Below are 17,663 nucleotides of genomic sequence, written 5' to 3' on the forward strand. Positions count from 1 at the left end.
TTTAAAAGCAGTGTAAGGGAGGTAGTTCAATTGAAATACATTTAAAATACAATGTTGTGTATGTTTGAATTTACCTCCCTACACTACTTGTAAATTATGTATAAAGAAAGGTAAGGTTTTGGACTATTTTCCAAAAAAGGGGGTAAATATTTTTTTAGGGGGAGGGAGGCCAATTCGCAACAGCATAGTGTACTGCACAGAAGATAAAAGGGGAGGTTAACTTTTATTTGGGGGGGTGGGGGGTGTCAATTCACAACAGCATAGTGAATTGCACAAAAGCAAAAAATATATATAAATTCAAATCATATAACCAATTCTAAGTTTTTGGACTACAGTTATTCTGTGTCAGAAACCTATTATGTGTCAAATATTTAATTACAATCCAAATTCAGACCTGTATCCATCGCGAATATTATGTCCATTTTTGTCCCAACTGTTCAGGGTTGGACCTCTGCGGTCGTATCCAGCTGCGCTCGGCGAAGCAATTTATTTTACTTTCATTGTAAAATTGTGTGCTCTAAATGCATTTATCAGATTTGATTAAACTACAGTTGCCTCAAATTTTTTCAATGTTGCCTATTAGACACAGAATATGTGGTTGCAAATTTCTTTGGTCATTTTGGTGAAGATTGTCGTCCTTATTGAGAGCATGAGTCAGCCTCTAAACTGTTTTTATTAATGGTGGTGTTTTTATAATGATTTTACAATTCACAGGTTGACAACTTTTGTAAATACCATTTGTTGTGGGTGTATTCAATTGTTCAATTAAATCTTGGGATATGTTACTCAAGGTGTTGTGATTAGTTGATTGATCTTGGGTTACTGAAAAGACAATACAGTAACACGGAAGCGTTTTCTTAAAGATATTATCAGAGTATTTGATAATTTGAGTGCTCGCAATATTGTAACTGAGTACTATAGTATCTATTCCTCAAATAATTAAGCAGGGTAGCTTGTGATTTTCCTGATTGTATCCTGTGCAGCTTTTTGGAGTTAATAGTTAAAGTGCAGGGATCACAAAATGAGTTCTTGGTAGTAGATTTTACTAGCGAAAAGTAAAATCACAAAAATACTGAACTCCGAAGAAAATTCAAAACGGAAAATCCCTAATCAAATAGCAAATTCAAATGCTCAAACACATCAAACGAATGGAAAACAACGGTCATATTTCTGATTTGGTATAGGCATTTTCTTATGTAGAAAATGGTGGATTAAAGATGATTTTATAGCTAGCTGAACCTCTCAATTGTATGACAGTCGCATAAAATTCTATTGTATTGACAGCGATGTGTTAACAAAACAAACAGACCCAATAGGTTAAAATAAAAATGATAGGGGTACAGCAGACAACATTGTGTTATTATGTTAATCACTCTAGAAACAAAAAATAAATTAACAAACATTAACCATGACAAAAAACATAATGACGTGATGTAAGTATACAGAGTCACGTCAAATGGACCCCCCAACAAAAGCAGACTAAACAGTAAAAGTAATATTCATAAAAACAAATAAAAGAATACTATAACACGTTATTAAGATGATAAACAAAGTCAGTACACAGAATCTATACTTCAAGACCATCATGCATTATTTGTGAAGTTAGTTGATACCGAATATTTATCAACAAGGTGAACCAGGTTGTGTCGAAGAACGTTTAAACCTTTTTCTAAACAAAAGTCCATTGGAAGGTACTAAGGCATTTTTGATAACTATTCTGTATCCACTTCACAAATAATACACGATGGTCTTGAAATATATTATAGATTCTGGGTATTGGCGTTGTTTATCATCTTAATAATTTTCTTTCAGTTACCCCTTACCCAGAGGGTACATTTGATTGAGCAGGCTGATTCGATCTACAAAAAATCATTCTAATACAGGTAAAAACGACGACTAACAGACAGTTTTAATCTATTATACGAAATTAAAAAGACCTAGCAATATCGTATTGCAAAATTTCGCTATCTTAATTATATCTATATTTATGTTTATATCCCTTATATGACCATTGGAGGTCTTCGGGGGTCAACTCGATAGTTAATTAGATGGTGTCTAGACTAGAAAAGACACAAACCGAGGTTACTTATTATCGAGCCTATGCCCTGTAAATTGTTTTATAAATGTTTTACATCGTTATAAATCAGATATGAGTATTTGAGTCAAATCGGTGAAAACGAATTTAACAGCTTGTGCGCCTTTAAATAATGACATAGCTTTATTCAAGTTAACATGGTTTTATTTTTTATAAGCGTCTGACTAATTATAAAGTTTTGTATATATGTCCTTCTGTCATTAAATTCCGGTTGTGATTTAGTTAAGAGGAGAACAATAAATACAAGGCCATACCATTACAAATAAATATGTATAGAAATAAGGGAATGCAATTATACACAAATGAAGAATGGGTTTTGTATCAGAAAATTATGTAGTTTAATGGCTAACTGTTTTGTCAGATTCCCGTATTCCGCTTATACTATGTATGTAAGCAATTCATATTTTTTTGTAATTTGCCGTGTCCCGCTAATCTTCATATCCCGTTTTCACGGCACAATAATTTGACTTTCACGAGTCAAGCTTACAAAAAATCGACAATCCCGCCTCACGCTTAGGCCCAAATGAGACCCACTTTAATGGGGTACTATACGCTGTCAAATTCATGTTCACCCATTTGACTCAAATTCTCATATTTGATTTTTATTAACCATGTAAAACATTCATCCAAATTATAAAAAAAGTCTAAAATAAACAATTTACAGGGCATGGGCTCCAAATACCTTGGATGGTCATATAAGCGGTATACACATAACATAAATATAGATGAGACAATATCTGAAAAATTCTATTTTCCTTGTCCCGCCTTTCAACAGCAATTATTTTTTTATTCAGACATCTTTTTGGAAAATTTTAAGTTTCAGTATTAACCAGAGTATATAATGCGCCAACTGCACCAAATTAAACATTCTTTTTAATATTGCTTCTTACAAAAAATTATAATTTAAAGGGTCACTCCCCCCCCCCCCCCCCCCCACAAAAAAAAATCATGTCCCCTGTTATTTTCTGAAAATTAAATCATTCAAAGAATATTTAAATTAAGTAAACAGCCATCCAATTTTCACAAATATGATAGATTATATAAAACACTTCTCCATTACTGGTCTGATTTTGTTATAACTAAAGCATGTAAGAAAATTTTGCATTGTTAAGCGTATTTTAAATGTTGTCCCCAGGGGTAGTTTCTTTCCTGTTACCGCTGCGTTTTTTCCACCTGTGGACAAGTCTTTTAATGCAATGTGAAGAGCATCATTTCTTGAATGTATGACTCCTCATGTTTAGGTGAATAGCAGCCAGTTTGAAAAATTTGAACTCCCCAAAGATTAGAATTTGTAGAAAAATAATTTTGTTGTTCTCTCCTGTTACAGCCTTTTTGTGTACCTTCTGAGAATATTTCAATGTCAGCACTATAACAGTACATGTGTTTTTATAGTATCTTATCAAATTGATATGTAGATGGAAGTAAACTTCTAAACAATTCGAGTTAATGAAAAAAATCCTTTCTGTTACCAACTCTGTCCTGTTACTGTTGTCCTGTTACTCAAGATTTTAGTATATTTCTAAACCTTTCGTATAGACGTTAAGCACGATATTGCGTCTCAAATGGTAACGTCAATTTCTTACGTTTTACGGCGATTAATGGTTATTTGGGATAAGTTTTTTTTATTTCGCTTGTATTTTTGTTTTGCATATCAATATGATACTTCTTAATGATTATTTGTACTGAATATGCATGAAATATTTTCCACTAAAAGTAACGTAAGCAACAAACAACAAAATATATCGTATTTGGGTAATGCATAAATATATATGAAATGAGAAGATATATATATATACGGTATGATTCAGTGCCAATGAGACAAATCTCTACCAGAGACCAATTGACACAAAACATAATAAAATGCAATGTTCCCCTATTTAGATCCGAAAAGGAGGAAGATATATATTTTGCTTTACTATAAAAAGTTTGTCGGGAATTACAAGTTAAACGGGTCTTGCTTATAAAATTCAATTTACTAAGATCTACTAATAGCGGTACAATCAGATTAAGAAATGAAACGATTGTCAGAAATAAAAGGTTAATTATAATTCATCTCATATATTTACAAGCTTTGTATGATGTGGAGAGGTATATAGCCAATGGCTTGCTTTAGGCCCAATTTCGTTTTCATTTTCAAGTTCTATACATATGAATCTTATTGCAGAGAAATAAAAAATAAAATCGAAGTTTTACGCTTCCCAAATTTGAAAATTTGAAAAAGAGGATTTTTTATCCTCTCATGATACTAACTTTTTCACAACTTAAGAACCTCATCTAAACGAACAACCCCAGTCATCGGATTTTTTTTTATACTTTGTGGTCTTATTGATAATATCTGACCATCAAGAAAATTCTGTCTGAGGAAATATACAGATGATCCACCATAAATAGCGTACCCCGAATAGATAACGTTGAAAACGTATGAAAATCGTCCAGTGGACAAACTTGCAAGATATTTCATTTCTTTTAAAACGAAGTCGTTTTGACTACGCAAATTTTAAAAAACTATGTAGCTGTTTTGCAAAGTTAAAGGACAATTATACGGAAAAGCACTATGTAGCATGCAACTAATCTAATTTTTCAATGAATAGCGTCGCAAATGACAATTTATTTGTAAAAAGCGGCAAAATCCGACATTGGACATCTTGCAAGACATTTGCCAGAAGCCGTTGCATTTTTATATGAAGTGTGAGTGCTGCAAAAATTCGATTCTGATATGGTATATGTATGTACTTTTGTGAGCATAATTTACACAAACGAAATATCATATAATCTTATATTTTAAAACCTATCAATTTTGATAACTTAACATTTTCCAAAATCTGACCATAATGACCACTTATTGTTTTTACCAAAAAATAGCGTTGATCGTTACAGGAACGCATATTCAGTAATATTGTAATACTTTATATATAAAGCATATCATTCATTCGAATTTTCGTGGATATAACACTGTTTTGATGAACACAAACAACCCTGCTAAATAACAAGTTATTATGCGTATAGTCTGTTACGTCTGACACGCGTATTTTTGACGTTTTGTCAATATGTTGTCCTTATTTTAGACTATAGTAAAGTATGATAAAACAATTTGCACTTTTTTTTCGAAATAGTATTTACCTGTCTAGTCTATGGATATTAGTTTTATATATCTTAACTCTTATGATTTTATAGAAAAGCTGTTTATTAGTGTGGACTTGTTGAATACACAGTATTGATGCAATAACGTGCGTAACGTCATTAATGCGAATGCTAAAATCAATAATTGGCATTTGATAAATTATTGCAGGATATACTAGTAAACCACAAATAGTGTCTTAAACTTATTCCTTATTCCCATTAGAAGCTTTTTAAAATTGATTCACTTTGGTAACAGGAAATAACTGGAATTTTTTTGTACCATTTTTAGCTCACCTGGCCGAAAGTGAGCTTTTTCCGGCGTCCGTCGTCGTCGTCGTCCGTCGTCGTCGTCCTGCGTTAACTTTTACAAAAATCTTCTCCTCTGAAACTACTGGGCCAAATTTAACCAAACTTGGCCACAATCATCATTGGGATATCTAGTCTAAAAAATGTGTCCGCCGACCCGGCCAACCAACCAAGATGGCCACCATGGCTAAAATAGAACATAGGGGTAAAATGCAGTTTTTGGCTTATAACTCAAAAACCAAAGCATTTAGAGCAAATCTGACATGGTGTAATATTGTTCATCAGGTCAAGATCTATCTGCCCTGAAATTTTCAGATGAATCGGACATTTCGTTGTTGGATTGCTGCCCCTGAAATGGTAATTTTAAGGAAATTTTGCTGTTTTTGGTTATTATCTTGAATATTATTATAGATAGAGATAAACTGTAAACAGCAATAATGTTCAGCAAAGTAAGACCTACAAATAAGTCAACATGACCAAAATGGTCAGTTGACCACTTTAACTTTAGGAGTTATTGCCCTTTATAGTCAATTTTTAACCATTTTTCGTAAATCTTAGTAATCTTTTAGAAAAATCTTCTCCTCTGAAACTACTGGGCCAAATTCAACCAAACTTAGCCATAATCATCATTAGGGTATCTAGTTAAAAAATGTGTCCGGTAACTCGGCCAACAAACCAAGATGGCCGCCATGGCTAAAAATAGAACATGGGGGTAAAATGCAGTTTTTGGCTTATAACTCAAAAACCAAAGCATTAAGAGCAAATCTGACAGGGAGTAAAATTGTTGATCAGGTCACGATCTATCTACCCTGGAATTTTCAGATGAATCGGATAATTGGTTGTTAGGTTGCTGCCACTGTATAGGTAATTTTGAGGAAATTTTGCTGTTTTTTTTTTATTATCTTGAATATTATTATAGATAGAGATAAACTGTAAATAGCAATAATGTACAGCAAAGTAAGAACTAAAAATAAGTCAGTATGACCAAAATAGTCAATTGACCCCCTAAGGAGTTATTGCCCTTCATAGTCAATTTTTAACAATTTTCTTAAAATTTGAAGATTTTCAATAACATTTTCCACAGAAAGTACTGTTATAGATAGAGATAATTGTAAGCAGCAAGAATGTTTAGTAAAGTAAGATCTACAAACACATCACCATCACCAAAACACAATTTTGTCATGAATCCATCTGTGTCCATTGTTTAATATTCACATAGACCAAGGTGAGCGTCTAGTTAAAATTGCCATTGTTTCCACATTAAACAATTGTATGAATTACAGACAACAGTTCCTATATCCTCAATGTGCGTTCTTCAATTTGTGCTATTAAAATACTGGGTGTAAAGACATTTTTTTTGTTTTTTTCTTATTGCCAAAAATTAGACTTTTTTCAGATGTATATTGTCTTTTATACAAATACACAGTGCAGTAAACGAACTCAAACTCGTCTGAGCAAGTCTGTAGGTATATATGATAAGTATAAGAGATGAGAAATGTAAGAAACTAATCAAAAACCCATGAAGGGCATCATATCTAAACAACAATATGCACAATATGAAAGGAAAAAATAAAAACAAGAACCTAAAATATTTCTATCATGTAATGGACAGGATCAGAGCCTAAAACATCATTGTCTTAGATATAAAAACAAAGCATACACGTGTATATAATTGGATTTTTCTAGGTATGTTTAATTTCATCATCATGATATTATAGTTTAAAAGTAAAATGTATATGTTAATCATCGTTTTTACCACAGGGACTCAGACTGCAGAATGATATTATTTGTTTGTCTATGTTTTTCAATCTTTTTTTTCGTATTTCCTTTTAGTATACGGATATGGATAGTAAACTGCACATTGCTAGAAAACAAAGAAATATTGATGCCAACGTTAAAAACGTAAATAATGTAATACAAATAAACAGGAAATACGAAAAAACGATTAACAAAGTAAATTTTTTTTATCTGCTAACCGAGTCCCTGTGTATAAAAGCAGCAAAAAAAGGCAAGTTAAGCTCAAATATGAAAGCACCAATCGCATGCATTACATTGGCATGAGCTGCCATTCCAGGTCTGTATTATATTGGAAAAATTGAGTTCAGAGAGAATTTTCCTGTCTTGTTTGGTTTGGCAGCTCATTCCATAATTGTGTAGCACTATAACTATAACTGATTGATAACCCATGATATCTTGTCGGCTAGTAGTAAAACTCTTTCAGAGACATATATACACTCTCTGGTTTAATTATCAGCTGTATCCTTAAATCTAAAATTATAACGTTGAGTTTTGATATTTATTAGATCATGAAGATAACTTGAGTTTTTGTGTACAATTTAAAATGTTTCAATTTCAATGGTTCTTATAGTCTGCGATTTTTTAAATATGGGCCTGAGATTCGAAGTCAAAAGTAAATTTTCATAGCTGCTTATATAGTCTCGAGCTCCAATCAATGATTTACTATAGGCTTTTTTCACTTTCAATATTGACATTCTTTTCCTTTAAATAACCGAACAAGCACAGCTGCTTGTGTTATCCATCTCTAGATTAGGGGTTATTTAAATTGAAGTTCACACGAAGTTCACATGAAAACGGATCATTCAATGAGGTCGAATTATTCAATTGCAAGTGAATAGTTCATCATCAATGTTTCTGAAGAGCTTAATCTGACAAAATTGAACCATACTGGCTGCCAAAAGCGAATTATTATATCACTTTTTCACTATTTCACTGATCATTCATGATTGAAGAAAAAAAATCATACATGAGTCTAAAGATTTTTTTTATATACAATATTTCAAATCTCTAAGCAAGTACTTAGGGAGCTACCATTTGATTTTTATGGGGGGGGGGGGGGGGGGGGGGGCTAGGATGAAATTTGAAAAAAATAGGCAGGACAGGAGTTATGAGTAAAACTGTTGAAAAGGCAGGATGAGACACTTGCAAAAAAAAAGTCAGGACGACAATTTAGGTAAAAAAAGTCAGGATAAACTAAAAAAAAAAGGCAGGACCGATTAGAGTGAAAAATAAAAAGGCAGGATAGAGATTACAGCTAAAAAAAAATGCAGGACAAAATTTTTCATCCTAGCCCCCCCCCCCCCCCATAAAAATCAAATGGTAGCTCCCTTAGTAGTGCCCCTTTAGTTCCTTTAGTAAAATTGGTTCGTTCTAAAACAAAGAAAGCGATGTTTTTTCTTTCTCATACTGTAAAAAATATAAATATAAATGTCTTGAATATGTTGCTAAACCCGTTATATTTTTCCTAAATGCAAAATAATGTTTAATATAATCTGTACACCGTACGACCAAGTTATTTCTGTTCATGAACTCTTTTGTGTAGGAGATTCGATATGGCGGCAGTTGAAAATGGCTGCCAAATTAAAAACTGTGAAAATTACTTACGGAGAATTGGAAAATATTGTTGAAAGGAAGTCTGAAAATAAACCAAATAGCCATCAGAAGGACAAAATTAATGGTAATAAATCAACACAAAGCCAGTTTTTGACCGAAAACCTAGTTTTTAATGATCACCAACGCGTTAAAGTTTCACAACATGAAACATGGGAGACAAAAACGTTGGTTGACAAAACGAAAGTACTCAATTATAACAAAGATCTGACTGTCTGGCAACTGTTATTGCATACAAAGCATTGAGGTTTAAAGTCAGAAGTTGGATTTGATCAAAATTTATCAGAAATTAACACATCAAAGTAATGAGCTTAAAAAAAGCGGGCAAAACCGAAAATTTGGGCAATTATTAGGTTTCCTCTTGAAAAAATGGAATTAATACAGTTCAGATTTGTTAATTGAAAAAACTAACTTATTGGTAATACTTGCAGTATTTTTCTCATAGAAAGGTTATGATTTGTTATCCAATTTCCTCTACATGTACATGATGTATGTTCATCATAAGACAAACAAATGGCACGAATGGACAAAAATGTTTGTTTACATCGTAAATTTTGTAAAAATCTTGAAAGAAAAAAATCTATATACAATGTTTAGTCTGCAGCTTGTTTTGTATTTCAGAACTATAATGTCTTTTGGTGATCATGTTGATGAGTATTACTATCATGACTATTAGTACATATTTAGTACATGCATGTATTGACTATTTATTTCAAGCAGAAGGTGTACCCTTTAGGCTTTAATTTACTCGTAGTACTTTTTCGGAATGTAAACTCTGCCATTTTTCGCTATTTGTTATGCAGCAATGAGGGATCTTTAGATGAAAATTTAACAATGGAAAAACTGTCACAAAGATGTAAACCCATATTATAATATGTCCATTAACGGGATGTATTATGGTTTACCAGTGTCAGTCTGTCCTCAATATGTTTGATATCAACTCAAAAACGCTTCAACCAATTTACATAAAACTTTGGTGAATTGTTTATATCTATTGACGTGAGCTCCCTTAAATTTGTTTGTTATAAATTTTAGATTAAACGTTTCCGAGTTATGGGGTTTTATTCAATGAAAAAGGGTGATTTTTCTATTATAGGACAATAACTCGAGCATGCTTTCTGACATCAATTTGCAAAAAACTTGGTCAATTGTTTTTATTAATTTTATTATGAAATAACAATTATTATGACAAAGATAACCACAACTTACATGACTTAGCTGTCCTGTTTAAATTTGCCTCAGGGTTTTTTCCTGTCAGAAGATTCCCAGAGTAGTTTTCTTGCTATTTTTGTTAGAACAAAGAAAAAGGGATGGTTTTTCTAACTGTCAAAAACTTCTGTAGTACTAGTGTCAAATTCAAGTTGGAGGTCACAAAATGAGACCGATGATTTTCAGGATCAACAACAACATGAACAAGAAGTTTGTACCCATTTTTGTAAAACATTGAAAACAGATTTGTGAAAGTCAAAAGCTCAAACTGACATGGTTTTAAGGACTCATAATTACAAATTCCAGTGATAGACCATGTGACATGCATCTTCTGATTCTGATGTAAACCAGATCTGTATTAATTTGATTGTAAACTATGAAATTATAGGGAATTTGGGAGTTTAACCATGTAATGTATTCCTTTAAAAGGTGGATGCTGATTGGGTAAATTATCATAAGCATTTGTTTTTAAATGTTCAACTTGTTAAACCTTTTTTAGCCTATAAACATGATGAATGAAAATATATAAATTATTGTGATTTTATTAAATTTAATTTGAAAAAATGCTCTTATGTCATGTATGTTTTCAGAGAAAAAAAGAAAAACAAAAAGACCAGAAATAGGAATATATCGTCCACCAAGTCTTTTAAAGCAGAAAAATCCAGTAGAAGATGTAGACAGTGGCCAACAACAGCTAAATGAGCAAGGGGAAATCTGGGAGGAAGAAGAACACAGTACCAGTTCTGCCACAAACAGTAAAGAAAACAGTATTGAAAGAGAGGTATATCAATCAAATTAAAGAATAAGAACATGTGATATGATTGCCAATGAGGCAACTCTGTAACAGAGACAAAATGACATAAAAGTTAACAATTATAGTCTATAAGTCACTGTGCAGCCTTCAACAATGAGCATTTATATCAGTGTTCTCCCCAGGCCGATATGACGCTGCGGTGCCGCAGCGCCTTCATAATATTTTCGAAGATCCCGCAGCATCTTAATTGTCCGCTGTCCCTTAATACTTGATCCCGCAGCGTGTTAATTTTCACATTTTCATTATAAATGTTGGTTAAAATTGTCAAGTTGCTGATCACCGCTGAGAGGTCGGTCAGTGTTACGCAATAACTGATAATTAGTATTACCTGAGCCACGCTTATCTCAGCCTTATTGGACTATATTATCATGTAATAGCGTACATGATCATCAAGAAGATAGATATTTGTAGAAGAAAATTAAAAAAAATAAAAACTTCAGTGCAGAAATTGAAGAAATAGATCGCAAATACATTGTATTTACGCATTGTGTGTGTGATCACTTGACCATTTAAATAACGAATTTTTTCATTGGTCGAGAAGAAGAATCTATTTTAACACGACCAATGAACGTGATGAATACACGTGATAAATTTGAATACACATTGCTAAAGATATTTACGATGAAAATTATGAATGAGAGTATTTGTACTTGAAAAAAATGAAATAAACTTTGATTAAAAATAAAGAGAAGTGATTTATTTTAATATAAAGTGAAAAAATGTTACTTGCAAGGTAAATTGTCTCAAACTGTCGTGTTTTTAGAAATAAAATGATCAATGAACATCGATCGTAAAATTCCCTTCGTCGGGAAATATATGACATTCAACACGGGTACGGAATTGCTGCAGCTTCTATATAATGTCACTAGTTGATAATTTCAATGGTCTTAACTTTAAAAAAACGTGCAAAGTTTCGTTTATATCTACCTGCCAGAGATAGGTTTTAACAATAATATATACACACGGAAGTGTAATGTAAAACTACGGAAACTTGTCAGCTGTTCATTAACATATTTTTGTTTTAAAAAGTTGTATACCAAATATGATCAAATATCTTAACCATATTCGATTTTATTAATTCTGAATGAACATGTTCTCTGCAAATAACAAAAGGATGATTTCTAAGCAAAAGGCAGATGATGGAAGTAGAAGTGTTTTTTTTAGCCTAATGACTTCTAATGAAAAGGGGAATACACCTTCCACTTCACTGTCAGTATAAGCAGATGTCATTGCTTCTCCTAATCTCAACCTAGCTAAAGTTTTTAGCAAGTGATAACAGCAAGCACCATGTTTCTGGTTTCAATGACAAGTGGCTGACTGAGTTTTCATGGCTTACAAATATTAAAGGGGGTATAAGCAAAAGTTATTGTGAGAGGGGGTTTTCAACCCTAAAGAGGATAAAGACAAAATTGAGGAACAGACTGTCCAACAAAATAACACTATCTTGAAACATTATCCCTAGAAGTAGCAGAGAGTACAGAGATGAATATTTGTATTTTGACTTGTAAATAACTTTTGTGTTTAAAATCAATTTATTTCATATATATATATATTCTTGTAATTCATTATTAAATACTCTGCATTATAATTCATATTGCATGTCATGGATTAATGACTGATTGCTTCAGATCACAAAAGTTCACTCTAAAAAAAGAGTAACGCGCCCTTGAATTTTGCGCCTTAAAAAAATCCTGGGGAGAACACTGTATATGGCCTAAATAAATATCTCAAATCTACTACATTTAGATTAGTTAAACAGTGGTCTCGCTAGCCCAAAATAGAAGGGCGCCGCGCCCTGGGTGCCTTCATCCGCGCCCTTCTGCCCTGACGTCTTTTTCCAAAATTATCTTGTGCCGTTTTGGTAAAATTTTGTTTCATCGATTTCTGATCTCCAAGTTAATTACATATATGACACCTGTGTGATTGCCCCCAGGTTAATCATGTCATTACAATCAATTACAATGATAAAGACTTCAAAGGTGTTAATAACTAGGTAATTTAATTAGGACAATGTATCTTTTTGTCATACTTTTGATGATTTTGATGAATGTGTCAGCGAGTGTGTTTAGCTTGGGTCGGCATTTTCGATCTCCAAGTCACAATGGAAGAGCGTATATAAATGAAGACTTTCATGACTTTAGAATTGAATTTAAGTCATCAAAATAAAACTATGCCTTTACAGAAATGCCTTCCATCTCAACTTGTTAGCGACAAGCACAGTTTTTAATTAACCCAAACGTGGCGGAAATTGATTTTGGAGTTACTTCCCCTGTTTTAGCTTATTACAAATTTGTGCTCTTAAAATATTATCTAGTGTCAAAAAAAGGAATAAATTACCAATTGAATATATAATAACATAATAATGTTACCTTAAAGATATAAACTGTCTTTGAACATATTAAAAAATATATATTGCAATTTCTACTTGATAATTATACTTTTAGCAATCCATGTTCTAAACCTTGTTAAATTAGTAATGCTCTTATATTAATCAAAATTATGTCTTAAAAGCTATAATTCCTATATAGATAAAAAAAAAACAAACATATTTTCTTTATAATGGGTAGAGAGAAGTTAGGCCAACTAAAATTAATAAGTAGATTTTCATCCAAATTTTTGAAAAAAATGGGGCGGGTGGGAGGATTTTATTTTTTTATTTTTATTTCCAAATTTGAAACAGGAAGTTTGGAAGGAAACACAATTTTTAACGGTTACCGGAAACGGAGATGAACAAATCCGGAAATCGAAAAATTTTCAAAATAACAAAAATCGGGGCGGGACGATTTCAGATTGGCGGGCGGGGATGAAAATCTACCGATTAATTTTAATTGGCCTTAAACTGAAAAAAACATAATATGTTGATGAAGATGTACTATATCATTGATAACTACACAAACAATGAAATAAAGACTATAGTTGAAAAGCATCTTTATTTAAAAAAAGCAACATATACAGTAAAAAAAAAAAGAGATTTGTTAACTCGTGATACACACAGAAACGTAGACAAAAAAATGAGCAGTGCCTTTTCTTATCATAAAAAGTGCCCTGCCCTCCACTGGCACCCTGCCCTTTTTGATTTCTAGCTAGAGCACTGTTAAACATATTTGTTTAAAATGGTTTGGGAAACAAGCTATTGCAACTTATATTAATCCCTTTCCACTTTGCGGTTGTGAGTGCTGCCTTGTAGCAGCATTAGCCTGCTCTTTTTTCGAAATCTACAAGGGTGTCTTTTACATGAGATATTGCTCTCTCTTCACACGTGTCAGCCATTTATAGTCCCCTTCCAATGGACTACATTTGTATCATCGTTTCTCAAGACCATACTTCATTACTTGCAAATGGTGTCGAGAGAGAGCTGAAAATTCAGTCTCGGGATCGAACCAGGAATTATTGTGTTAGTAGTCAGATGCTCTAACCACTTCACCACGGCTCTACAAATTTGATTTTTATTATTCTACCAGACTGTAATGAAATGTCATAACAATGTTTCTTTTTCAGAATTAAAATAATTGAACAATAGCAAATTTATTTTTTATTTTTTAGATTAATGATGGAATTAAAGATTTAAATGTGAATGAAAAACATGATTTGTCTAAGTCAAGAAGAAAAAGACCAGAAATCCAGAGATATGTACCTAAAGGGAAGATACTGGAAATGCAACAGAATAAAAATGAAGATACAGAATCATCGGGCGAAGTGGGCGATGTAACACCCTTGTTTATTGATGAAGGATCCGATACGAACGATAAAAAAATTGATTTAAAATTAGATGATATCAAGAACATTAAAGTAACTGTTTCAAAAGATGGCGAATCAAAACAAGTTTGTAGATCAAGATCTAATACGGCTGAGGCACAGAGCGTAGAAGACATGCCATCAGCCTCAAGGTCAAAATCTGAAACACAAAGTACAGAAAAGTATCAAAGGCAACCTTCTCAAAGAGGACAAGGTGATTATAGAGATTATAAGGGCAGTAAAAGGGATACAAGAAACCGATATTCTAATGTTAAGAAGGAAGGCTTCTCTGCAAGCCCAAAACCACAAAGAACTGATAGAAGACCAGGAAAATTTCAGCCTGCTAGAAATAATAACCAACGTGTACCTGATGAAGATTTATCTGACGATGGGAATGTCATTCAGACAATGGTGTTTGAAAGAAAGGATGATAATCAATCAGATTCAAAATTAACCGTGGAAAACTTATCCCAGAAGCCACCAAGAGGTAGCGGAAAGCAAGGCTCAAAGAGATATTCAACAAATATGAGACGCCCCAGAGCAGGAAGTTTTAGTAGTGATGTCAGTACTGCTAGTGATCTCAGTATTGATGAAGAAACGACAGAAAGAATTCTATCCTGGGATCGTGAAGTTGAAATGGAAATGGCAAAGCAAGTTCACAATGAAACTCAGAAATTAAAAGAGTATTTAGAAAAACAAGAAGGTAGCGTGGAATGGGGTAAGGAAGACAAACACATGAATTGGAGTGAAATGGTAGCTGATATGCCCATAGATGATATACAGGACATTCCTCCTGACTGGGAACACATCAAACCAGCAGGATCTGTTGAACTGCTGGATAAGATATCTAGTAGTAAAGAAAATGAAGACATTGGACAGAGAAATTATCAAAATGCTGGTACGTTCCCTAGAAGGAATAAGAGAAATTCTGGTGATCGATATAAAGGTAGCTCAATAGAAGGTAGAAATGAGAACTGGAATGCTGGCTCATGGGACAGACGTTGGAACCATGATAATAAAAACAAGCAAGACAATGATGATTATTACAGGGGTTATGACAGAAGGGAAAGGAGACTAAGTAATGGTTCAACTGGCCACAGGAGAAGGAGACAGTCGAGGGAATCTAATGGAAGGAGAAGTAGGGATTCTAGTGTGTCAAGTGTACAGAGTGTTAGAAGTAACCATGGAGATGAGGATATGTATGGATCTTACAGAAGACATAAAAGACAAAATAGTAATTCTAGCTTACGTGGAGGTTCAAGTAGAGAAAGACTAAATGAGCCAGAAAGTTTGAATATCAAAGTGACAATAGGAAGTGACAGGCGACAAGTTGTTGTTCCTGAAGGTGATGGCAAGCAGCAAGGTAAAAATGTTGGAAGAGGAAGAGGTAGAGGCAGGCGTCAGCATGGCTTGGATATGAGTCAAGGTCAAAGGGTTGGAAGTAGAGGGCCAAGTGAAGAACCAGAAAGTATAGATATGCAAAGGAAAGACCAACCTAACAGAGGAGGACACAATAAAGAGGAATCTTCTCGTGGTAGGAATGTTGGAAGAGGTAGAGGTGGTCGTAGTTGTAGCAAAGAATCTGTAGATTGGAACAGAGATCGTCAGGGTAACAAGGAACCTAGTGATTGGAATAGAGATCGTCAGGGTAACAAGGAACATGGAGATTGGAACAGAGATCGTCGTGGTAGCAAAGAACATGGAGATTGGAACAGAGATCGTCATGGTAACAAAGAACATGGAGATTGGAATAGAGATCGTCATGGTAACAAGGAACATGGGGATTTGAATAGAGATCGTCATGGAAACAGGGAACATGGAGATTGGGGAAGAGACCGTTATCATGGTGACAGAAGAAATGATTACCATAGTAACAGGGAATCAAACAGTCGAAGAGGGGATTTTCATGGGAACCGAGATTTTGGTAGTAGGCAAGGTGGTCGAAGTCGCAACAATAGTGAGAGGGAAAAAGATAACAAAAGTCCTCAGGTTGAAAAGACTTCTCCTCAAACTCATAGTGGGGGCCTAATTAAACTACCTTCAAATGTTCACACAACAGAAGAGCATAAGAGAGAGGAACAGTCTTCTCATGTAGAAAAGGAGAAAGAAACATCACAAAAGTCCCACAACAGAGATTCAGTACGTGACCAAAGACCAAGTGCAGGACAGAAACAATTATTTGATCCAAAGAACCCTAACAAGCCTATAGTTATCCAAGAATCGTCAAATTTGAAGTTCCAGGACACTGATTCATCAAATTTAAAGTTCCAAGAAACAGGTTCACCAAATTTGAAGTTCCAAGAACCAGCCGGTATGGAATCTCCCTCGCCACCAGCCTATCCACAGAATCCACCCTTCCAGGGATATGGACCTCAGTATTATGGACCTCAGTTTCCAGACCAAGGAATGTATGGTCCTCCTGGTCCACCTATTCCACCACAGATGATGCCACCACATGGTTACTTTTATGGCTATCCTCCACCTCAGTACTATGAAATGATTAGAGGGTAAGAATAAAATTAAGCTTTAATAAGGATGTTCATGATATTGGCTCCTCTGTTTCAAAATAACAAGCTTTTTAACAGACTCGTATTATAATTGGTAGTTTATAAATAAAGTAACTTAAAAAGCTGAAAATAATCAAAAGGTCAATGTTCTTTCCTTGTTTTTGAGATCTATTTGATCAATTGAAATTTGATGGGAAAACATGGAAATTATTCTCTTTAGATGTTTCACACATTTAACATTAACACCTTTTTTTCTTTCAAAAGCTGTGAAAAAAAGTAGAATTTATAGTCAAAACACAGATGTATCAATAATAGCTTGGATTTTCATCATTTATGACTCATGTCAATTTTACTTTATTATTTGATTCATTTAAGTCTAAATACTCCTAATACTTATAAAGGAAATTATGAACAAATCTCCTATTTGTGTCATTGTTATGTTAGTAATTTATTAAGAAATTTGATTATT

The 17,663-nt window shown here is 33.4% G+C and overlaps 1 protein-coding gene across 1 annotated transcript in view; it reads left to right on the forward strand.

The window, feature by feature from the left end:
- Positions 1–8,854: 8,854 nt before the first annotated feature.
- The window catches only part of LOC143075784 (uncharacterized), a 32,808-nt gene continuing 23,999 nt past the window's right edge, over positions 8,855–17,663 (forward strand). The window contains exons 1-3 of the mRNA XM_076251345.1: positions 8,855–8,996; positions 10,729–10,919; positions 14,496–17,194. Coding sequence (XP_076107460.1) covers positions 8,888–8,996; positions 10,729–10,919; positions 14,496–17,194 — 2,999 coding nt within the window. The 5' untranslated portion in view covers positions 8,855–8,887. The remainder of the gene's footprint in view (positions 8,997–10,728; positions 10,920–14,495; positions 17,195–17,663) is intronic.

The sequence above is a fragment of the Mytilus galloprovincialis genome, chromosome 5, assembly GCF_965363235.1.
Source record: "Mytilus galloprovincialis chromosome 5, xbMytGall1.hap1.1, whole genome shotgun sequence".
Lineage (NCBI taxonomy): Eukaryota > Metazoa > Mollusca > Bivalvia > Mytilida > Mytilidae > Mytilus > Mytilus galloprovincialis.